Raw genomic sequence first — 26,021 nt, forward strand, 5'->3', positions numbered from 1 at the left:
TAATGTTTTTAAAAACTCATTTCAAACCCAGAGAAGTATGAAGCTAGTTCAACACAGCCAGACCTTTCTTTGGATTTTGCTTCAACAGCACAGATGTAGAGGACTGTTAGCAATCATCTGGCAACCACTGGTATCAAGGGAAAAATGTATGTTTCTGACTAGTTGTGAGTGGTTGTCTGCCGAGCTTAGCTGCAAAGATGATGCTGCACCAAAAGCCTCCTTATGATTGCTTTGGTCACTAGCAGATTGCTGCGGTTGTCTGTCGTTAGTGTGAAAGACACCAGCTAATTTGCAACGACTCACCATTTTCCTCTATGAGTAGCACAAACTAAACCACTTTTCACTCTTTCACAACCACTTGTTGAGTAGTTTGCCTGTGTTTGCAGCCAGGTTGCTGCTGTCTGTCACACAGAACAACAGCAACCTATTAGCAACTAAAGCATTTCCAAGGAGGTTTTCAGTGCAGCACCGTATACCTCTTTGCAACTAATTTCATACTAGCAACTTCCAGCAACATCCAGAAACCACTGCAAACAGCCAAAATACACGCTTTCCCCAGCAATCAACAGTTGGCAGGTTGCTGATGAGTCTCTAGACCTGCATGAATGAGACTTAAGAAGTTGCCAGGAAGCATTAAGTCGTTAGGGAATACACATTTTTCCCATTTGTGACTGGTGGTTGCCAAATGGTTGCTGACAGGTCTCTAGCCCTATGTTAAAGAAGCAGTGGGTTGGCTCAACAAAACCTAAGAACCCTATTAGACATAGTCAGCATAACAACAGCAGTTACTACCTTTCCTTCTTAATCCAGGATTTCTTCATCAGGGTCATAAAAGGGCACATTTGTTTTATTGTTCATAAAATGGATTATACTCAGTCTGCCAAGTACATTTCAAATGTCTACAGGCAGCAACTTGTAAATTTGTAAGTTAACATGTTTATTGTATCACTAAGTGCTCTCTTGTTGCTGCCATTTATTTCTAACACCAGGGGAAATGGCTGATGTATAGAAATAACATTTTGTTTTATTCAAGCCGAAGTGAAAGTCTTTTTTTTTATGCTTCATATCTGTGACAAATAAAGATGGCTATTTTGACTTTTAAGCAGTACCACAAGTGTGAAACATACCAGGCAGCAAATCAGGAGATTGCATAAAAATATACTTATTTGTTCAGCATTCGTATTTGAGTACCGTAAATCCCGGACTACAGAGCGCACCTGATTAAAAGCCGCATGCTCTAATTGTAGAAAGAAAATCAATTTTGTACTTGTACAGGCCGCACCGGATTTTAAGCCGTATGCGTTTCACTTGTAATATGAGATATTTACACAGAAATATTACACGTGAGGATTTTTAACGTTTAATTTAATCCATAAGGTAACATAAACATGGTAACATAAACGTTATGCTAACATACAAAAATACATACTGCAAATGCTTTTTTTCCCTTGAACAGCGCCTGTAACACGGCTACCTTTAAGTATACGTACGTATCGGTAACACACAAATTACGTTGCTTATGGTTTTTTTTACGGAACAGTGCACAAACAACATTACAACGTCTCTTAACAACCGGTAAAAATATATACCGTATATATACTACTTATCATTTTGATTGGTCTACTGTTACCAGGCAAAATGTTTTTGGCCGCATGAAAAAAATATGCATTAGCCGCACATCAGTAGAAGCCACAGTGTTCACAGTGTGGGAAAAAAGTAGCGGCTTATGACCCGAAAACTACGGTATATGGATATTGATCTAGCAAAGATTGGCTCAACAGATTTGGAAATAAAAAATATTCCTTCAACTGAGAATCTGTATTGCTCTTGAGATTGTCATCGGGAAAAGAACTAGTGATTTGTACAGCTGCTTTCAGTAGGAAACGCTAAGAGTAGCTTGCTCTGCAGGTAATAAATATGCAGCATTATGCATATTTGAATATGCAGTTACCATAGTAATCTAACCAGGTTAGAAGAGGTCCTCTTCATGACACTTAAAAGTTTGGCTTTGGTCTCTACACACACAACTAACTCATTAATCTTGCTGGAGTTTACGCTCCTCAGATTTGTCTTTTTGAGTGGAACATTAATACTTCTGAAGAGTGAGTCCTAGAATTAGGGGGAAAAGATCTTGAACTGGATTTATCCTTTAATTAAAAAGCTTTATGCTCCACTACAAAGGCCAAAACAAAGAAAGGAATTAAAATCAACCAAAAAAAAAAAAACAATTTCTTTGAAAAGTTTCAACATGTGTAGCAGCTCTCCAAGGCATATTTTGTTGCTATGAGTATAATATTTTGCTAGCTAGATTTGTTATGGCAAGACCAAGCATGATAAAATCAAGCCAAGGTACAAGCCTTGGAAAAAAAAGTAGATAGACTAGAATTAAAATGGTATAGACGCTGAGAAGAACAAAGCTGTTTGGCACTCAGGACTCATTGTGGATGACTTAACACAAGGCTGCCTTCAACTGAAAAAAGACACCCCTACCCTCCACCTACCAAACACGCACGCACACACACACAGACACACACCCTCCCTCAGTGAGTCCTTCAAAGCCAGATTGTGGTCTTTAGTGTAAATAACATGTGCTGGGTTTGATGCAGACAGAATTAATGACAACACTCAGTCCAAATAACAGAGGGCTCATTTCCGTCTGGCCTGCTGTCCTTATGGAGATGAAGACACCTCATCGGCATGAACAACACATTTGTCTCTGTGTATGCGTGTGTCTGCATTGTCTCCCAAAAACATCATTAATAATTATTATTTGTAGAATTAAACCTCTGTTTTAGTATGAATGCTGTCTTAGTTTCTGTTCTGGTCAGATCAAATTGACAGATTTATATTTTAAACCCTCTTTTCCCTCCAGTCTATCTGTAACATTGTGAATTATTTAAGTAAGGTTAATGAACAAGCTCTTTAATTAATTACTGATATCTTTAAAAAAAAAAAAAAAGATTTCTTAAAATAAGAACCAAACACAAAGTTTAGACACTATGTGCGGATGAAGCGTTTAAAGGAACCACAAATTCTCAGAATAGTTTTTCGATGATCATGACATACTTTTCCCAATTACCTTTCTGTGTGAACTTATACATCTGCCTTTTCAAGCTTCTGTTTTTGTGTTGCCCTTTTCATTTATTTGGATTTGTCATCAAATTGCTTCCACTTGAGCACTTTTCTTGTATGTTATTCAGCATGTGTGTGTGTATTTGTGTGTGTGTACATACACTGGAAACCAACGAAGTGAATCTTCCTGCTCCAGCAGTGACGCCACTCTGTGATTTAAAGAGGTAAAGGGGGCCGACAGTCTCGCTGCACGGAAAGTGAAAATTACTATCCTGCTTTTGAAGACCGTTTACATTGTTGCTGTACAGGTACTCCTCTCTGTTCCTGCTCCGTGACTAAGTGCTGAGTCACAAGCCCCTGATGCGAAAGCAGGCAGTCCGCCTCCAGCCACCTCTGTTGTGGTGTTCGGAGGGTGCCTGCTTCGAAGAATACAGGTTTATTGCCTCTGAGATATTTTGTAATGGCTGAGTGAGAAGAGGGGGAGGTGGTGACTACACAGACAATCACAACACTTGGGAATGCTGGAAACAGTTGTGCGTAATCGTGCCACAGGCAACAGGTGATTTGCTTGTTGAACTCGGGAAGAATGTTTTGCAGCATTTACAGTAATGGGTTTCCAGCATTTCTAATCTGCTGCTACTGCCAAGACTGTTGGAGCAGGATTTGTGCAGACGTCAAAACAAAAGACACTCTCACGAACCAATAAAGGCAAAAATCCACAAAAAAAAAAAAGATATTAAAAGAATAAAAGGAAAGAAAATGGAAAGAAAAAGAGAAGTTTTGAAAAAGCTGTGGACTTCCGCTTCAGAAATATTTACGTAAGAGCATGTGGTGCAGGTAAACTTGACTGAGAGTTGCTGGTGAGAAACTGTGTGAAACTGTGTGAAACTGTGTGAAACTGTGAAACTGTGTTATTTCGCATACATCGCTTGATGTTAGGTTGTTCTCTGCTTGGGATAACTTTGGATTTCAGTTCCCATTTTAGTCATGAAAGTGGCAGCACTAGCTGGCTATGCTAGAATAAGACAAGACTACTAATTGCTATTGTTACCTATTATTCGACCACATAACTTTTTATAGCTGTGAGCACAAAAGCAATAACACGTTCGTTTGGGAAAAAAAAAAAAAAAAAAAGTCATTTTTTTGTCCTCGTTACTTTAACCTCATGCACGGACTAAGATACTAGCAAATTTTATATTATCTGATATGTTTGATTTTTTTTTTTTAAGAAGTAGCCATAGTTGATGTATGAAGCTATCTTCTAGATTATTAAATAAGTGCAAAAGAATCAATGGCAAACTGTTGTTTGTAGTAGTAGTTGTTGTTTTCAACAATTTGTTTTTCAGTGCTTCAATGTTGATGATGGCATAGAGACAACAGTAAGCACTGTATCAAAAGCCCACTTCTATCAAATGTGTCAGTTTCTCTTGAAAGAGTTTTTCCTCCGTAGGCGTAACAGTCCATGTCAAGTTCTGAGGAAAATGGAGTTGCTGTTGGAAACAGTTGTGCGTCATGCCTGAGGCAACTCCCATTTTAATTATGGAAGAGGCAGCACGAGCTACCTATGCTAGAATAACTTGCTAGCAAGACTACTAGTTGCTATAGCTTCCTGTTTTTTGACCACATGACTTTTTATATCTGTGAGCACAAAAGCATTAAAATGTTCATATAAAAAAAAAGAAGGGATTTATTGTCCTCATGCACAGACTAAGGTACTAGCAAATTTTATATTAACTGAGATGTTTTTTTGAGAAGTAGCCATAATTGATGTATTTTCTTCTAGATCATCGGTCCCCAACGAGTCGTTTGGTACCGGGCCACGAGAGTTGAGGCTCGGGTGTGAAATTTACGGTTTCCCGTGTTGTAGTTTGTGTGTATTATTTTGAAAGAAATATTGATGTGTTACCATAGTGACCAGAGAGCATTAAATGGCAGAGAGGAGGATGTTACTCTCATTGTTGTTGGCACATTTCAGGAGGATGCTGAAGTTGCACAAAGTTACACAGTGAATTCACGTTTATATTTACCTAATACCACAGTTTTTTTCTTGGTCATATCATTTTATTTTGTTGTATATATCCGCGACACCTTAAAGGCCGGTCCGTGAAAATATTGTCTGACATTAAATCGGTCCGTGGTGCAAAAAAGGTTGGGGACCACTGGTCTAGATTATTAAATAGTTGCAAAACATTGATGGCAAACTGCTGTTTGTAGTTGTTGTTTTTCAGTGCTTAAAAGTTGGTGATGCCACAGAGACCAAAGTAAAACAGTGAGCACTGTATCAAAAGCCCACTTCTGTCAAATGTGTCAGTGTCGTGTGATAGAGTTTTTCCTCTAGGTGTCAATGTCAAGTTCTGAGGAAAATGAAGTTGGAACTTTAATTTACCAATGGATGGTCTCAGAGTTCAGTGGTAATGCTTTCCCTCACCTCTCTCAGTCTGTAGAAACACATATGGATTGACAGTGCTTTAGCCGTCATCCATGGTTTTGCCTTCAATTAGGTGGATTGAATCACCTCCATCAATTAGCCGACGTCTTGAGTTCCGCTGTTCTTTTCACTCAGCGAGAGCGGTTCATCTCTTTTCACCTGAATCCTAGTGACACCTCGCCCTCTTTTTGTTGTCATGGGCTGCTGTAGCAGCTAAGGTGTCACGCCAGCTGAAAAGAAAAGTGTCTTCATCCAAACAGTATCACGCTTCTCTCCCAAGGGATCAGTAGCTCCTTCTTTGTACGCCAACTGGCTCAATAATTCATGATGCCAATTTAAAAATGCAATGAAGTAGCTGTCACTTAGCACACTCTCTCTGCTCTGGCCCTTGGAGATGATCCCGCACGAAAGGCCATGCTTCCTGTCAGTGACTCAGTTTTTCTGTGTAACTTGAGCATAGGCTTCGCGCCTCTAGTGCAACCCTTTTCTTGCTGGTTCACGCCTGGCTCTGTGGTGTGTAGTTACCACTCGGTTATTCGATCCCTGTCCTTGCCGGTTTCCTTTTCACGGCTCCATGATTAGCCCTATAGTGTGTCAGACTCTCCGTTTGACACCTCAGGTTGGGTGTCTGCCGGTACTACGTTTTTCTTTGTGAGGACACATTTCTTCCATTGTCTTACAATGCTCAGCAGGTAGAGAAAGCCCCCAAAATTTCCCAGTGGAATTTAATTGTAATGAATGATTGCATAGTTTTATGCAATATAATTAAAAAGATGCTATTTTGTGATGTACACACATTTTAAAACACTGACTTTATGACTACCGCTGTTTTCATTATTTAATAATTGGAGATGTGCAATAATCTAATGAATTTGCAAAAGGATATATAACCATTGCAGATGCTTTTTCCATTGTCCTAGTCAATTATTCGCTTTATCATTATACTTGATACAAAAGGGAGCAGATATGGGAATGCCTTTCCTTTTGATAATTTACTTTAAACATTTATAGATTAGGACAACATGTAGGATAATACAGCATTTATGCTTTATTGCAAACGGGTGCGGTGCACAAGTTTGCTTCTCTTGATTTCAGTGATTGTTTAATTTTCAGTCAAAGATACAACCATTTTAAATAAAATTTGATGGTGTAATGTTTCTGTTCATCAATCAAATGGCACACAAGAGTCACAAAGAGTTGCTGACATCTGGACTGAGTCCAGTTCCTGGCATCTTCTCTCATGACCCGAGGACACGGGTCACTCTCTAACGAGAACTAATGAATTTTTAACTTGATTCTGAAGCGATTGGGAGAAAAACATTTACAAAGAACATAGATGCTTACGTACGTATAGAATCACATTTAATACACTTGAGGGGTATTCTAGGGGTGTCGCAATATTTTTATCGTGTTGTGAATAAAAATTGTGCAGCTGTGCTTTTAGTATGGCTTTTTACAGATATTGCAAGTGCATGGAAGTGGTACATCACTTTTAGGCACACAAATATTTTGCCCTAGATATTTATTATTATTATTCACTAATAATGAGTAAAAAGTGAAAATACTTTTTTTTTGGCACTTTATATAGTTGGGTGGAAACCAGCATTTCCCTTTTAGTGCTTGGCAGTAGTGGAGTGAAAAAAATCTTTCAACAGGAAAAACCAGAAAGAGTGGGTTTCTACCTAGACTGGTGTAGAGGAGAGAAAAATGTTTTTATATTTTGAAGTGTGGTTTTAAGTTACGTGATTTGTACAGTTTAAAGGAACTTTTATCCTAACAGGTAAAGTGATGCCATTTGTAAATTTATTCTCTGATAAATGATTATTTTATTTGCTGTTAACATCACATATTGGGGTGGCTGTAGCTCAGGAGATAGAGCCGGTCATCTGCTAATTTGAAGATTGATGGTTTGATTCCTGGCTGCTCCGGTCTGTAAGCCCAAGTATTCTTGGACAAGATACTTAACCCTAAGTTGCTCTCTGATCCATTTATCCGTGTATGAATACTAGATGGTACTTGTAGAAAAAAGTGCTTGTATGGGTGAATGAGGCATGTTGTATAAAGCGGTGTGAGTGCTCAAGTAAGAGCACTACATAAGAGCCAGCCCATTTACCATTTGAAAACCAATCATGCATTTTTCATCACTGAAGAGAAAGTTTAGTTTTCACTGGCTCACTATTTTAAAAATAATGACAAATTATTGCAAGTCATTGTTTTAAGTAGCTGAGAATTTGTGACATAGGGCATGCCAATTTGTCAGGAAAGACTCTTTTGAATCAAAGTCCATTATCGGCTCCTGACACAGTCTACTGCATTTTTTTTGTGCTGCCTCCTGGTAATTTCCCACACATCTCACTCAGGGAATGTGGTGGCTGGTTGTGCAATGTGCAGCATCTGAAGACCTCTGATGAACACTCATGGGGATATTTGCTACATCACATTTGTTTCACTGCCCTATAAATAGTTGCTTAGTTTACATGTTGGGCTTTTAGCGGTCACTCTTACCCAGAACTGTCTCACTGAGACAGTAAATTTCTTATCGTAGAAGGAATGTACAAAACGTGGGTAAACGAAAAACAAGGAACGGCGGAGATAAATAATAATTAGCGAGTTTTCTTCAGTTTTCTGCTTTTCATTATTTGGTTTTTGATCAAATATTTGTTCAGTTTATTTGTTATTCACTCTGCAGCAGCACTTTTGTGGAACAGCGAGAAAGAACCCAGTTTACTGAAAAACCACTTTCTCCATAACCTCAAACCATCTCTTGGAGAAGAGTATTCTCTATCATGAAACAATAAAAGATGTCACATTTAATTCTATGGTTCACTGAACTATTCTCTGCTTCTGAGAACCTGAGGATGAGCCAGATGAGCTTTTAGTTTTGGTAAAAGCTGAATTTTCTGCCAAGTACATACTAAAGCACTCTTTAATGATTTCCAGGCTTGTTCAAATCGGTAAAACATGTCAGCATCACTTGTAACATATGTTGAAACACGGTAGATTGCTAAATCACATTCTAAGCAGTCAAGCTCATCAAAGCAACACATTCTCAGCTGAGCTCAGAACACTGTTTATTCACAGCATTTGCGTGCTTAGTATTTTGGACTCCTTCCTCTGTCTTAACCTTGTGAACTCTGTTTCTCACCTTAAAATTTCCTCTGGTGTTTTCTCACGTTAAAATGTCCCACTTACGGGATATTTTGTCTGCATTTTCCAGGAATTTTTCAAATTAATATCACATGTCTGATGAGTAAAATATTGAAGTTTAATTGTTTTCCTTAGCATGAAAGTTGGAATGAATATCCATATTGAATGTCTGACTTGAAGTTATGGACAAGCAATGACATCTGAGTCTTTGGTTAATTCATCTAAAGCCTCATCAGAAATGGTCTCATTGGAAGGGTAGCTGTCAATAAGCTATTTTCATCGAGGTGAAAAGGCTGAAGTATGCCAAATTATACAAGAACTAAATTGAAAATCAGTGGCAGCAGGTATTATGAATGGGGGAATCTGAATTTGAAATTTTCATTAGTTCACCGGTGAGTGCCTACACTCACTGTTGTCCGAACACAACGCCAGTGCAGTAAAAGCATACCTGGGTAGAACAACAAACAATTGAACACTCAGTCATGGATTGGCCTCTCCAGAGTCATTACTGAACAGAACAGAAGGCAGCCAACATCCAAAGAAGAGCAATGAATGTCCCTCAAGAATCCCGGAGAACTATTCCCGAAGACTGCTTTATTTGATGTAAAACCCGAATTTCATGTTTGATATACTATAGTTATGATTCTATACTTTCAATTTCCTCTACTCTCATTACTTACAGGCAATGAGTGACAGGCCATTCATCCAGAAGCTGTTTCGACCAGTTTCACCTGAAGGCAACGCATACACCCTTGGTGACCTGCTAAAGGAAATGTACCCAGCTGCTATAACAAATGATGGTAAGTGTACACACAGGCACGTTCGAAGTGAGGGAGTGGGTGAAATGTTGTGTCTTCACTTTTTTTTTTTTTAGTCAGCAACATAGTCACGTTTGGACTCATCACCTTAATAACAGATAATGGTAATGCCATCAGGAATAAGACAAGCGTAACATCACTAACATAAACACACAAGACTGTAATGCCAACATCGCCACCAGTTAACACAAGAAGTAACAGAATGTGTTATCTTTGGTTTTCTTATCAAATGTGGGTCATGCCATATTCCAGAAGTGAGAGGAGAAAATAAAGGATCCCTTCTTCTTCTTCTTTTTTTTATGCTGCCACATGAGACATGTCTGAGATTCATTGTCAGAGATAATAAGGTAGTATAACCATGAGATGGTCTCGGTGAAGAAAAATAGTGGCAGTTGCCAGAAAAAGTGAATTGATATGGGGATGGGTAGATAAGGAGTGGTGAGTCATTAAGAGACAAAGTCATGTGACGTAAAGTCTTGAGGTGAGCTGTAATCTTAAAAAAAGGAGGGGGGATGTTTGGTACTGTATTAATAATAAATAGATGTACAAATGACAAGGCCTGTTTTTCACTATCAACTCTAAAAATGTACGATTTTTACAGTGGGTTTTCAGTAAAATGAGTGTTTGGGTTTTTTTTAACAGGACATATTCTGCCATTTAACAATAATTTTTCACAGGAAAGTGTGCAATGAGCTAACGGAAACTCTTGTTGTACACATTTAAGAGTCATGCTGAAAGACCACAGCAGAGTTCCTTCATCTCTAGAAAGAACTGAGATGTATTGTTGAAATTTGACTTCTTTTTTTATATTAGAATATATCAGGGATTCAGTGTGTAGTTGAACCTCTTAACACTGATAGAAAGGGTAATTTTCACTGGTCTAGTCCACTTAAGATCAAAGTGGGCTATATTTGGGCCATGATGTAAATTGAGTTTGACGTGCCTGTTTTGCCTGTGTTACAGTTTTAAGAATAAGGAGAGAAATTGATCAATATGCTGAGATATACTTACTTTATGTCCAGGTTTTGGGGCAGTAATCTGAGATTGCTGCTAAGGCCACAATACCATATTTTGAGCTCTGGAACCTAAAGATAATGGCTATGTTGTGTAAAGTGAACACTTTTGGAAAAAGTTACAAACAACATGTTTATCCTTTTTTTTTTTTTTTTTTAAATAAAGTGAAAAGAAAGAGCGATGCCAGTTGCATATAAATAAAATGACGCCTAGTGTGGTATAAAGGCTTTGTTCACCTGTGGCATACACAGTTTACTTGCAGCTGTGATGGAGGCATGGAAATAATGAAAGAAGAGATAAGAGGAGAGGAGGAGAAAGAGAGCAGCAGCAGTCTAAACAGGCAGTGTCTGCGCAGGAGGAGAGAGGAAGTAGATAAGGACACAATAGTGTGTTAGGACAGAGGACCCACAGGAACACACCTGCATGAAAGAGACAAAACCATTAACAGCCCCCCTTCTCCCTCCGTCTGCCTAACTGTCTATTTAACATTCACTCTCTTTCTGTCTTGTTTACATTTAGGGCTTTCCGCAAGGATATAGACCAGCCAATGAAGAAAACTAGCCAGCTAGAGAGGTGTAGGTCCCCCAAAATAAAAACATGGCTATAAAAGTAAAAATCTGGCCAATATATTCACATGCACTTATTACTTTTTGCACATATGACTACCTGATGGTAGTAAATTAATAACTGTAAAGAAGAAATTAACCTTGGTGTCACCGTAAAGACTTTTACAGTTCATACAGACATTCCAAAGTGATACGTGTTGTATTGTATTACCAGAAACATGAATGCACCTAGGGCTGTTCGATATAACGATATAAATCGGATGACGATATGAAAACGTCTATTGTGTAGTGGCTATATTAATTTCTCAAAGTTCTCTCTTTCTCTTATATTTAAAATAACTACACTACGGACGGACAAGTGACTGTTTTTATGTGTTGTCGTTAGCAACAATGACAGTAAACCCAGCGTGTGGCTCTGCTGTGCACTTATTTTCCACATAAACCTTTCACAATAAAGCTGAAGAGCCTGTTGAGATTTTTCAAAATAAAATGAAATGATGACAAATAAGGACCGGTCGAAACAAGTCAAGGACCTTATTTCTAAACAAGGGGCTACCTCTGTAGCATGGACATGGTTTGGTTATGAAAAGTGTGACACAGATAGAAAACTGTACTATGCAAATTATGCAGGAAACCGGTCCCCAGACTCAAACAGACTCAAACACAGCAACCCTCTTCTACCACCTACGAAAGAATCAAGTGAAAGAGTGTGAAGAGAGTTTACGGATGAGAAGCAAAAAAGAGCCGTCAGGTGCTCAAAATAAACCTTAGACTCAAACGTTAGAACAGGCTTTTCCCAGCAGCATGCCATGTAACAAATACTCACAAAGAAAATGGCGGCTGTTACAACTTGCGTCTAAAAATGTATAATTTCATGCATCGGTCAAAACACTCGACTCCAGGTACACGACGCCCAGCTGAAAACACTTCACGCAAGTTGAGTTTCTTGAGATTCACAGCATTGACAGGAAATGTAACATTTTTGTGATATATATCATTGCCGGGATGATAAATGTCTTATATCGGGATATGAGATTTTGGTCATATCATATCCTAAATGCACCCTTTTTTAAGAAAATAAACTGGACTAAATACACAATAGTACAAAAATGCTTGATTATCATCATATTTTAAATCTCCTAAAGTATGTAATTAGTGTTATTTGGGCACCAAGCCACTGCAAGATTTGCTTGCATCAAAGTAATGTTAGCTTTGTTATGTTTTTCCCAATTCTATACAACAAATAACGCAGCACTCAAAACACATCTTTTGCAGCTAGTGTACACAAAAATAATTCAAATAAAACAACAGAGTAGTACTTTTTAGTATATATGGACAAAAAATTGTGCTAAGGGTTTAGAGTATGATGCCACCTTCTTCACTGTTTTGGTTTATCCTCACCCCTCTATAGCCTCAAAGACCAGTTGAACAAAGCCTTTAACATCCATTGTACATTACCCACTTATCAGTAAGCACAAGACATTTCCTTCAAGAGTTGGTTAAGCCCAAATGTGGACTTAAAAGTAAGTAAATACTGGAGATAGGGAGGTAGCTCCCTAACTGCTAAAGAGCATAGCCATTAACTTTAGGTTCCAGAGCCAAAAATATGGTGTTGGGGCCTTAGCAGCAGTATGGTAAAATATATTGTTTGGAGCGCCCAGCATGGACAGGAATTGAAATCACTATATCAGAGGAACAGCATAAGTGGAGCAGTTTGGAGACAAAGTAAGAGAGGCAGGAATGAGATTGTTTGAACTTGTATAGAGGATGGATGGATATATTAGGTAAAGGATGCTGAACATAGAGCTGCCAGGCATTAGGAAAAGAAAAATGCCACAGAGAAGATTTTTTGATGCAGAGAGCCAGTGAAGGAGAACATGTTAGTTGGTAGAGCATGCTAGGGACAGGCTGCTATGGATACAGAGGATCTGCTGCAACAACCCCTAAAGTCAGCGAGTGGCCAAAATCAGGAGTTGCATGAGTTCTTAGAGTTTTAAGATTGTATAGTGTTGTAGTGTGGCTGTAAGGTAGCTCCTTTTGTCTAACAGAGTGTCTGGATTACCAAGAAATTCTCCTGACCTAGTATTAATAACTAAAGCTTTAAGTGAAAAAAAAGTAATTCAAAAATCATAATCTGTCCTTGTACAGTGCTTGTCTTTTGTGCTGTCATAGTTTCACAGCCTTTAGGGGCTTGAAACTCGCCAAGTACATTGTCTTTGGTTTCAGTGAAATCCAGCCAAGACCCAGCATCTCTGTACTGCACTGTAACAGCTGTCATAGTTTCCGTCACAGTTTAAGAAAGTTGTTAGAAATTCATTTTATATGCATCGTAATCATTGCCGTATTTTAAGGTTTGCTTAAAAAAAATGTGTGACTGTTGGAAGAATGGAAGTAGTGGCAGATAAATTTTCTTCCTTTTTCTTCTTTGCTTTTTGTTTTTCTGTCTGTATGGTTTTCCTGATCTAAGGCTCCTTTTTCCTCTTTGATCATCTATCTCTATCTCAGGTGTAGTCTTCATCTTCCCTGTCTGCTTTCGATGTCTTTCATGTCTTTGACGTTAAATCTGCTTTTCTTTGCTCTCCTCCCTCCCAGAGGAGTCCGCCAGCCTGCCTTCTTGATCAAGGTGAAAGTGGCCTTTTGTCTCTTGTCGTTTGTTTGGTTTCCACGTCTTCCTTGGCTGCTAGATGAGTTGGGTGATAGCCAGGGATTATGGCGGCATGTTTGGATTAGTGAGACCGGGACTTGTGTTCAGCGACTGGGTGGGGTGGTGATGTTTAGGGGGAGGGGGTTTGCTGGTACTATTCTTGAAGAGTTCAGAGAACTTTTCTCTTTTTATGCCGGCACTCGAACAAAAAGAAAATCTGGGGTGCTCTACAGCTGTGTGATCTTTCAAACATCAAATAACAAGGGTTTTTCAAACAAACTCCTCCTCTGTTATGTCTGAGAGAGGATTGGTGCTGACCCTGCTAGGATCCAGAAACCAGTTGTAGCAAACAAATGGAGGTGGCTTGAATTAAGACATACAAAAAGGGGATTCCCAAATCATTCTCTGTGGTGGCCGAAAAGCCTGATTTGCCGTTAGGCTTTCGTTCCCTCCACGCTGCGGGAAACGAACCCAAAGTAACATTTTCCTGTAAGCAGCGGTCAACACTGACGTGTGTTGAAGCTGTCTCATCTATTTAGGTTTTTTTTCTTTTTTTGGTACCAGGTGTGTTACTGAGCAAGCTTTTGTTAGGAATTTAGCTTAGGTTTGCCGCAGAAATCACAGCCTGAAGGGTGACACTGCCCACACATGACATGCGTTTGACAGACAGTTCTTGTAAGCGAAGTTGCAGGTTTTTTATCGGAGGCGAGCACAATCATGAAAAACCCTTGCATTGATTATTGTCCATGAATAATCGTAGGAAAACCCCTACCTCATCATAGCCCCCACAGCCCCACCCTGACCAACCCCCCTCTTTATTTGAGTGACAAATCCACACAGTGATCTCTCAGCGCACCCTCTTTCCTCCTCCCACGTTCACCCATTTCAGTAACATATGTGGTACAGCCCACTCACTATTGGCAGGCTTCCCCATACGGTTCGGCTTGGTTCGGAGGCTCGAGGGGAAGTGTAGGTTTCAGTGGCTGTTTTGATACAGCAGATATAGTGGGTTATGGTTCATGTGCGGGGGTGTCTGAGATGCACACCAGACAGGGGAATTCAGAATGGCTCGAAAGCCTGCTTGATGACTCTTTCTATTGTTGATTAAAATGTGGTCAGCTGAGATCTTCTGCTTTCTAATTCTATCCGTACAGCTTTACTGTAAAAGACTGCGATGCCTGTGAATGTTTTGATAAAAATTTCGATTGTCTTGTACACCTTAAAGCAAATGGAAACATGAATGCACTGCTAGTGCTGGTAGGATTGGTGATGTTAAGATTTTCTCATGTACAAGGTTTTTCCACATCCTTAAAGAGTCTTAAATACACATTTATGAATAAGAGGTCTAACAAAATACTCTATTATTATAAATGTTTCAATCTGAATTTTCAGAGCAAATTTTCAGCACACAATGCTGCTATTTTTACCCCCTGTATAGATCTATATCATTCATTTTGCATTGTTCGCCTAATCCTTTCAGACTGTTTTTATCTAGTCTTTACAAGGTGTGGAAAAAGACTTATAGCTCAGATGAAAAACACAAACAAAATATTGCTTCTTGTAATTATTTATTTAATTTAAAAACTCAAGACAAAATGCACAAGCACTTTGTGGAAGAAAATAGGCACACACCATGATTCAGTTACTTGTAAAAACCACTTTTAGCAGTAATAACTTGACGTAATGTGAAGTTATATAGCCTCATTATATATTATATAGTAATATAGCCTCAAAAATTACAGCACTATATTTAAATGAAATTGATAATAGTATTTCTGACAATATGGACGTTTTGGACGTGATGTCATGGGCACCATATTGGATGTGATAAGTGGTAGCGATCACATCCTGTCACTCATAAAGTTTACATAGAAATTATGATTACTTCTTTTTTTCTGCCTCACAATCTCCCTATATTCTGCATCCAGGACAGAAAGAGGGGTTTTTTAATCACTTTTCTGTTTCAGTCTCACTCATGAAATGAAGTTGGGGTTCTAACATAAGAAATCCTACATGAACATACTTAATTTTGATATTATCACAATAAGTCATCGTCAGCAGATCAGTCATGCGACCCTCTCGTCTTTGGACAGCTGACAAGAGATGGCTAATCAACAATGTAACGCTACAAGCTAACGTCATGTCAGCTAGCATTAGACTCTAGCATCTTAAAACTTTTAACTACTTTCCCTTTGATCAGCAGTTTGATTAAATTCTCATATGATAGTTTATTTGTTAAGTGCAAGTCTGCCCATGATAGATCCACGTCAAAAAAAGTTCCCGTGTTAGCCGTGAATAGTTATTCACGGCTAACACGGGTAAGCTAACAGCAGCACTCACTGACAGAAAATTATGGATATCTTAAACAATTTACCTCAGTATCTTTGTTTTTAATCACAAATGACCTATGTTGACAGTTTAAGGGAGAATGCACAGATGTATCAATATCAAAATGGAATAAAAATCAGGCAAACACCCAAGCAGTGACCGGGGTCCACTTGATTCAGTAACTACATTCCAGGCAGAGTCCAGTGACTGGGGTTTGTTGCCCATCTTCACACAAAATACTGATAAGCATTCACATTTTTGTGGGGCTTCACATCTTGTTCAATAAAATGTAAGGCGTTGTTGATAATATAATGATATAAATTGTATGACATTACGACAGGGAGGATGTCAGGGTTACGTTTCACAGCATGGGTAAACAGACTCAGAGGGTGAAAGTTAACATCCATCTTCACCCCTCCCACATAACGAGGAGGATGCCAGTCATTAATGTGTTTTACTTTCTCTGAAACAATATATACACTTGTTTGTTTACTCATGGTTGCCATAGTTTATCTCATTTACATAATGTTTAGTAGGTTTTTCACTATGTTTAAGGATTATTACACATCCAAAATAGCTGACCTCTATAGGGGGGGGGAAAAAACAGTGAACAGTGTTTTATTGGGTTTTTTCAGCTCGTAAAGTGAACGGCAATTTCCACCCATCTTTTCCAGTTTTACTGTCAATGATGACGCAATGCAAAGTGTGAATTTTTTACCACAAGGTGCCACCAGCAGCAGCAGCAGCATTATGGTGCAATAGACACTGCAACTTCAAGTGTAAAACTATAAAATAACACTTTAGTTTTAACAGCCTGTGTAGTATTTTCATAATTAAAAACACAAAACAACAACAACAACAACTCTTGCACGCTGACTTGCGTACTGTTATCACATTGAAATTATAAAATTCAGTCCTGCTGGCCTTCAAATGTATTAGCAGTAAATGATGCAAGAGTTGCACTTTTTTTTCTTTTAGCAAACCTGTCATGCATTCAGGTTTGAATGAGTAATTTGCCACATAATAAAATTGAAACTGGGATGTTGTAACTTGAATTGAGCTCTTTAATCAGCTGCTTTTCTACCGTGTAATTTCGTGATTAATTTCCAGCCACAGTTTGTTCTTACTGTCATATGAAGTGATAATTCGTGAGCTCTCCAGCAATGGTCTGTTGAGTCATTTGCTTACATTTGGGCCGCACATCACCAGCTTCTAGCGTCTCTTCTATGGAATTATTGACATAAATATGATACCATACTCCTGCCTTATAATCTGGTTGTACTCGATGTTGAGTCTTTGCCTCATCTGGTGAAACTAATTTGTTGTTTACACCTGTAGTGGCAACACTTTCTTTGCATATCTTTCAGAGTATTGTGCTTTGTCAGAAGTTCAAGAAGCTCACTTCTAATTAACAATCATCACAGGCTGACACATCGCTTTCATTCTCAAACATGTCTGGTTTTGTCTTGTTGTTTGTGCGCAAGCAAAACTAGATACACAGCATCATTATATCACTGATAACTTTACTTAAATTGTTAACACTTTTAAGATAAGATAAGATAAGATAAGATAACCTTTATTAGTCCCACACGTGGGAAATTTGTTTTGTCACAGCAGGAAGTGGACAGTGCAAAAGTTATGAAGCAAAAATTAGAATAAAATAAAATAAGAATAAATACAGTACACAACTGTACAGAATAGAATAAAATAAAATACTATATACAGTAGAATAAAATAGAATAAAATATACAATGAGATAAAAATAGAGTACAAATGCTGTATACAACTGAGTAAAAATACAACGATGCCAGAAAAGATTATTGCACATTAGTGTTATTGCACATTTGTGGATGTGTGTGTTTGATCAGTTAAAGTCTTTATTGTGGAGTCTGACAGCAGTGGGGAGGAAAGACCTGCGAAATCTCTCCGTCCCACACCGTCCCACATTTTTACATCACGTAAAAATGAATGCTTTTAATATTGTGGACAATATGATCGGGCAATAAGCACTGCTCTCTTGAGGTCCTGCATCAGCATTTTAATTAAAATAGATTTTCCGATTCAAATAAATTTTAGCTTGAATAAAGCGATGTCGATTCATTAAATCCTGAATCGATTTTTAAATCTAAATGTATTTTCCCAGAAACCCCAGAATCTCAGGTTAAAGCTCACAAAACTATTTCAACAACCACCAAACAGCTAAAACAGCAAATGAGAGCAGGCAAATGGATTCCACACAAAGACGTAAACACAAAGCACGGCTCGTTCACCCGACAGCACGTACACAGACACGCCATTGGGGCTGAAAGCCGATTCTGATGCTAGAGGTTTTGTCACTCTCTGACCAAAATTCAGTGAACCAGCTGCAGATCAAAACTACGCTTCACATTTGATAAACATTGTCATTAATTTCCTCATACTTTTGCTGTTTTGCTTCCACCATAATAAAATCACACTTTCGAAGAAATGTAAACTTTTACAAATTATCCCAATTTGCAAAATGCTTAGCTTTGTAACTTTGCCCTGCTTCACTTCAGCAGCACCAGGTAATGTTCACATGTTGATTCATGGTTTTCTTCCGTTTTTGATCTACTGCAGAATATTTTTTACACAGTTATCTGCTATAAAAAGCCAGACCAGAAAATCTCCTTCATGTTTTTCTGTGTTTTATTCTCAGTTACTTTGACACAAAGGCATCTGCTGTGATGCTCACACCTCTGATGAAGTCTCACAAGTGTCAGCTTTGTTTTTATACATTGATATAAAAATATGCATATGTACTGATAAATGATCAGAATTATAATATTTCTGACTGTTTGAGTCAAAATTGAATCGAATCGAATTGGGGCCCTTGTGAATCGGAATCAAATCGATTATAGAAATCGGTGACGAAACCCAGCCATAATTTCAATCCAGCTGAGGTCTGGAGTTCAGACTATTACGACATATTAATTCTTTATTTTTTCGGTTATTATGTATATTTATTGGTATGCTTTGGATTATTTTTTTTTTCTGCTGCATGAATTTTGGCAAGTGTTAGTTGTAGATGGCCCCACATTTGACCCAAGGATTCTTTGGTATACAGAAGAGTCCATGGTTTACTCAATGACTGCAAGGTGCGCAGGTCCTGTGGGGCATTCCCCTGGCAATGCTGCCAAATAAGCCACACTTGTTCATTCCTTGTCATGATTTTACTCTCATGAATTATAGGATTTAACATGTTAACTGAGGCCTCTAAAGTCTGAAATGTAGCTCTCTCTTGTTTTTTTTTGTTTTTTTGTTTTTTTGGAAAGTTCTCTTTGATCTTTCTCACTTTATATCTTGATTTCTGCTAAATGACCAAGGTCAGAAAATCCTAGAAAGTCAATTTGGTTCATCTGGAAACAGTGTTATCAGTAAGGGAAATGTTTCATCACTCATTCAAGTGACTTCATTAGTGTCAGCTGACTGCAGCTTTCCCCAGCCTTGTAAATGGCATGGTTGCTTAACATTTAAAACTAGCAGCATTGCTTAACAGTGAATTCTCATGGTCATTCAACAATGATCATGAGAATCTGCATATTGATGATCATGAAACTGAGCTCATGGCTCATTGTTAGGTAACGGCACTAGTTTCAGTTGTTGTGCAACTGTACCGTGTATAGCATTGGGGAAACCTGCTGTCAGCTGAGACTGAGGAAGTCACTTCGAAGTGTGATACAGCGTTCCTCTCACTGAAAATGCTGCGTCCAGATGAACAAAACCAATTTCGTGGGACTTTTTCACTGTAGGGTAACAAACTTCAAATTGTGTGATCTGTTATAACCAGATTGATGGACAGCAACAATTGCTTCTCTAAGACCATGTCTTTCCATTGTGTTAATATACATCTGAATGCTGCAGACCAGCAACACTACCACCATAAGTAAAAGTAGCCACTTCAGGTCACTGACACTGAACTTTCATGAGTGATACGTTTAACAAAAATGTAAACTCGGTAGGGACGGGTTTCTTTTGCAAAACCACGGCACTAAACTCCTTGAGTTAGGATCACAGTAACTTATTCTAAATGGATATTTCTCAGTCTATTTTTTATTTATATACAATCACATTTAATTTGATATGTCAAAGAAGTTATAAACTATGGATAATGGGACATCATTTAGGATAGTGATATTTTTATTGTATTTTCACTGCAGTAATCACAATACAGTGACGTTAATAAACTCAACCACCTTGTTGCAGATTTTAAACAGAGATAATGTTTAATGCGATCGCAAGTTTGTGGTTGTTTTATATTTAAAGTGGTAATCAAAATGTCCTAAAACTTTTGTAATGTTGGCGACATTACATAAACTGGTCATTTAGATAAATGATCAGTTTATGTTATGCTGAGGTTGCATTAATTTAAAAGTCAAGTCAGTTTTACTTGTATGGGCTAAAATTAAGTTTGTATTTTCTGTACATTAAACAAATAAAAACTCGGTCCACAAAAAATAATGTGGATGAAGTGTTTTTGTTTCTGACTCAAATGTGTCTCTGGCACAGTGTTTTCAAAAGCTCAATGTGTGGTAAAGATGATTAATTTCTATCAAGACACTTATGATTAAGATATATTATTTCACTTTTTTCTCATCACAGTTCTTGCGCTGCTGCAGGTTGACGGTTAACATTTGAAAACCATAGCTTTTATCAAAGGTCAGTGGTTTTGTAGAAAAAAGAAATTGAAACTCTAGCGTTCAGGGTCATTATCTAAAATACTACTTTTACTTCTATTATGTAAAGGGGCTTTATATTCCCATATGACTGAGCAGAAGTTAAAAGATGTTAGAATTATAGTTTAAAGAAATAATTTGCTAAATCAAAAGTTCACGGTAAGATCCAATAAAATGTTTTAGGCAATATGTTTCTACATCTTGTAAATTTTATATACTATCTGTGGTGCTAAACCCAAATCATATAAGTACAATGTTGAATACCTAAAAAGAAAATGGATAGCATCTTCGCAAAACCTAATGAAAATCAGTTTCACCCAATTTATTTTGGCCATGTCCACAGACATGTTAATAGTTCAGCCTTGCAGCTTTCATCAGAACATTAGGTCATTTTATTTGCGTACACCTTTGCTTTTAATTACTATCCTATTTTCAGAATATACATGAATCTTTGAATCTTCCAAACTGTGAAAATGACACAACATATATGACACGAATAACAAATTATTAACGGTATATTAAAATGTGCCAGACAGTAACATTACATGATTTCTTTTCTTCAAACATATATTCAGAGGCCACTTTATTAGGTACACCTTGCTAGTACAGGTTTGGACACCCTTTTGTCCTTATAACTGCCCTAGTGCGTCGTGGCGTGCATTCGGTAAGGTGCTTTGAAAATTTTTTTGAGTTTTTTTTCATAATGTTGACATCACACAGTTGCTGCAGATTTATTGGCGACACATCTATGACGTGAATCTCCCATTCCCCCACATCACAAAGATGCTCTATTGGATTAAAATCTGGTGACTGTGGAAGACATTTTAATAGTCATGTTCAAGAAACCAGTTTGACATTATTTGACCTTTGTGGCATCGTGTGTCATCTTGCTGGAAGCAGCCATCAGATCATGGGTACATTGTGGTCAGCAATGCTGTGGTGTTCACCTTATGTCACCCCCAAAGGATTTGTGTTTTCTTTTTCGAAGATTGATTAGGTAAACTTGTTAAGCAAGTGTAGTAGTAGTGGTACCATTGTATGCAAAGTGCTGGTTCAGTGCAATGAGCACTGCCCAAAGCAGATGGGCCTCTGACCTCTGACATGAACAAGGCTTTTTGACACAGGTATACCTAATAAAGTGTCCATGAGCGTGCAGTATACTGAACCTTCTTTAAATAGTCACACAGCAATCTTTGTGTGGTGACTTTCAATGCATTTTTCAGTTATTGTATTTATATGTACTGTAAATTGAGAGACAAAATTCCTGCATGCATACTTCAGTACATCAGTAAGATTTCCGTAATACTCACAGAAAGTGTTTCCATGTGGAGAGTTGGACTCCCCAGCTTTCATTCAGTAGCTAGGTAGTCATTTTTATCCACCAGTTAGTCATTAGTAATTCATTCTGTCAGCCAGAAAGTCTGACCAGCTGCCAGTCATGCAGTCAGGGGCTGTTTGCTGTGAGGAGACTGCAGCATTGTGGTCTTTCTAAATAGTGTTTGGCTGCGCTTGGTTGACAAAGCATGTTCCCTTGGCCAGCAGTTGGGTACTACTCAACCACAGGGTGTGTGTGTGTGTTTGTCAGCAAACAAATTACTCTCTCTTTTTTTTCTTTTCATATAGATAATGTTTATTTGCTGTGTAAACGAGTTATTAATAATGAATTGATTTGGATTTGGACTGAGCCAACTGAGCACTTACTATTAAACCATAAGCTCTCTGTTTGGTCTTTTTAGCAGGTGTGGTCATGATTTCTGGACATGGAAAATCTTCCATTAAGCAACTTCCACTACAGAGATTTAAAGATATTTACAATCATCACTGATTACGTTTCTTGGATTTTTTTTTTCCTTTGGACAAAACATGTTCAGGGGTGTGGTATGCTTTTGCAATGAATTCCTGAGTGCCTGAAGTTTTTCCTGTCATTTAACTTAATTTTTGGTTTTCCAAAAATACTGAAGTAATAGATTGTTGTCTTGTTATCTGTAAAAAGTACTTATGATAACCGGAAGCTGGAATTGCACACTACAGTATAGTAATGTAGTTTAATTATACAATTTAAAGTCCTGATGACAGAAAAAAAAAAATATCAGGTGATTTATTACTTAGCTGTAGAGCTGATGGATATTGATGACTGGATCTGCGTGTTAACTCTTGTCAGCTGGCTTCAAAAAGAGCGTTTCCCGGTGTTAATGGTCAGAGCTGTCACACGAGTGATTCACAGAACTGTATTAGTCAAATCGGGGAAACACCACTTCTGAATCTCTATTCCTGTACAATATTCCTCAGCATTGTTTTTTTTTTCTATACGTGACACATCTTGTCACGTTTATACCTGTACTTCTGGTTGCTTGAGGAGGAATCAAACTCTCCACCTTGAATGTAACCACCTTTTTTCTTGGCATTAAAAAACAGGTTAGTGTTGTCGTTTGCGTCACTGCCAGAATGCTTGCTCATGGGTCATTTAACCTCAGTTTGAAGGGATTTCTTGCTAACAAGATAGTCAAACATTGTGGACAAATCTTTCTTACCCTTTTTAATGGTCTTTGCCTCACAAATAAACTCATTTCACCTTTTGCTTCACTCAGCAGTTCATGACAAGTAACTTGGTCTTGCTCTCATGAGAGCGAGCTCATGAGTTGCTGGTTTTACCACGACTTCATTTACCTAGCTTGTGTGTCTTACTGTGGTGTTTCAAAATGTTAAGCAGGAACCAAACTAACATGCTAAAATGCCACAGCCTCACAGTGGTAACCAGCAACTCAATTTTCTGCGAGGTAAATGGAGTTGCATGTTTCTACAAATCAACAAACTATGCAAAACTTATGTAAAACTATGTATGCATCCATATTGGCACACATGCATTTTTAACATCAAGTTAAATTCCAATTTCAATATTCAAATATTATTTATCACTATACCTGTGCTGTGCTCCTTTGTGTTGCAAGGGAACTTTGAGAGCAACCTTGAGATTGAGAGGGTGTGTGGGGGCGGGGTGTGAGTCAGATAGGGTAGTACGAGAAGAGGCATACAGACGCTGGCACGGCTCTCAGAAAAAGAATATGATAATACATTATCAAGCTGTAATAATATAAACTGTAAAAATGTGTCAGCCTATCTTAGAAACTCATTTTTCTTCCCCGCTCTAGTTCAGAGTTCACATTGTGTGTCTTTCATAACACCTCCGTTTGATATACTTTCCTGGTAAATACCCATGTTTTTTTCAGTGGTTTACTACTAGCGCCTCACAGCGAGAAGCCTCTGGGTTTGAAACTCCTGGTCGGCTGGCGCCTTTCTGTTTGGAGTTCACATGTTTTCCGTGTGCCTGCGTGGGTTTCCTCCGAGTACTCCGATTTCCTCTCCAAATCTAAAAACATGCATGATAGACTAGTTTTTCTACACTGGTTATAAATGTGTAAAAAGTGCATACTGGTTGAAAAAAAGATGATTGTGGCATTTAACTTGGGTTTTAAAGAGCTCTTTATTAATTATGGTCCATTCCATAATCCTTATGGCATCATCTGAGTCACTAAATGCTTTCTTATGGCTTTGTCACACTAGATTAAAAATAGGATGGCAACCTCCTGGTGAGTAGTTTAAAAAAAACAACAACATCAGTGGTTGTCCAGTGATTGCATTGAATTTTTTTTGCTTTTGGCAACTGATTGTAATTAATTATGTTGACCAGCCGGTCACCCAGAGGTCACTCATACTGCTACGGCCACATATTGATCACAAGGAGATTACACGGGTTGGCTGGTGAGAGGCAGCCTGCCTCCAAACAACTGCAATGGTCTTGTGAGGATAAGTAGTACTTCATGCACATAATAAAATGAACTTGATGAGCACGATTGTTAGGGGGAAAAGGGAATTTTACTTGCTTTAAAAATGTCCTGGTGGCTAAAGGCTATTTTAGCACCCTACAAAGTTCAGTTCATTTGAGAGTCTTTTGCTGTATTTTGCTGACCTTAAGTCATATTAGAAAGTTAAGGATTAAGTGGGTTATATATGCGCTCTCTCTATTTCTCCATTTCCTTCTCATGTAACATAAGAATATGAGATGTTTCTGTGGGTCAAAGGAAAAAAGCTTGTTTTAATTAACTGTGTCAATTTTTTTGGGCTTAACATGTGTCAGCTGTTCCAGTGGTGCAGATGTTTGATGTGTTTGTTGCAGACAAAGTCATCAACCCAGGCTGACCTTACTGGCAATACAGTTTGCCTTTTCCTGCTTTTTTTCTCATGTGTTTCCCAAATACTGTATGAATTTGTGTGGGTTTAGCGTGACACTGCACACATTCGTCTGACTAATTTGGGTGCAGGTGGTTAAAGTGATGATCTAAAGTAATATTTATGTGTTTGAGTAGTGTATGGATGTGTGAGAGTTTTTGGGGGGTGTGGCCCTTTGCAAATTTCCCCGATTTCTCATAGTGATACTGTGATAATACGCCTCCTCCGCCCCCATCTGCCTTTCTGTTGCCAGGCAAGGGGTAAAGGTTAGTGATGGTTATGAAATACCACCCAGAAACGCGTTTTGTGTGTGTGTGTATGTAGGCGTGTGTGTGTGTCTGTGTCTGTGAGTGCGTGTAAAGCAGAGAGAGCGCGATTGAATGAGTGAACCAGGGAAAGTGTGTTTTCACTATTGCTGTCACTTAAGCAGCATCTCACCTTTTACTTTCTGTGCTTTTGAACTAAATTGCACTTTTTCTCATGAATTTTTTCGAGACATTATTGCCAAATAGTTTATTAATCATTGCCCCCCACCCCCCTAACACGGTGTCCCAATTATGTACTTTGTTTCACTGTTCACAGTACAAATGAATGCAGATTCAGAATGATCAGTTTCAGCCTCGGACAATTTTCACAGGTTCATTGTTTCTTTTGGTTTATATTTTAACACTTTAAAGATTTCCTGCTCATAGAGGACACTATAGAGAGGATTGTGCATTGTAGGACCTTAATAGGACCTTACTAAAAGGATTTTGCGTAAAGTTTAAACCGAAAGCTGCCCTTTCTTAGTTGCACGCTTGTACATTCACTATATTTTTTTTTTTTGTAACATTTTTTCCCCTTTTGAAATTCCATGTAACACATTTCAGTTCAGTTGTTTTTTCCTGAACAGCTCATCAGTAAGTAATGGACCTCCACCCAAAGATGATTTTGTTCAGAGTATGGACTCTACAAATCCCATCATCAAAAGAAAGAAAAGAACAAAAACTTCTGTTTTCTTATCCTCTTTCTTTTTCAGATTGTGGCTAAGTGGTTTAAGCACAGTTAACCAGAAGTGCAAACAACACATCCTTTTCATTTCGC

General features: G+C 38.2%; 1 protein-coding gene across 2 annotated transcripts in view; it reads left to right on the forward strand.

The window, feature by feature from the left end:
• The window catches only part of atg5 (ATG5 autophagy related 5 homolog (S. cerevisiae)), a 45,368-nt gene that overhangs the window by 13,909 nt on the left and 5,438 nt on the right, over positions 1–26,021 (forward strand). For both annotated transcript variants that reach the window (XM_005455165.4, XM_003450274.5), the window contains exon 7: positions 9,330–9,447. In XM_005455165.4, the coding sequence (XP_005455222.1) occupies positions 9,330–9,447 (118 nt within the window). The remainder of the gene's footprint in view (positions 1–9,329; positions 9,448–26,021) is intronic.

This window comes from Oreochromis niloticus, linkage group LG11 (genome assembly GCF_001858045.2).
Source record: "Oreochromis niloticus isolate F11D_XX linkage group LG11, O_niloticus_UMD_NMBU, whole genome shotgun sequence".
Classification (NCBI taxonomy): domain Eukaryota; kingdom Metazoa; phylum Chordata; class Actinopteri; order Cichliformes; family Cichlidae; genus Oreochromis; species Oreochromis niloticus.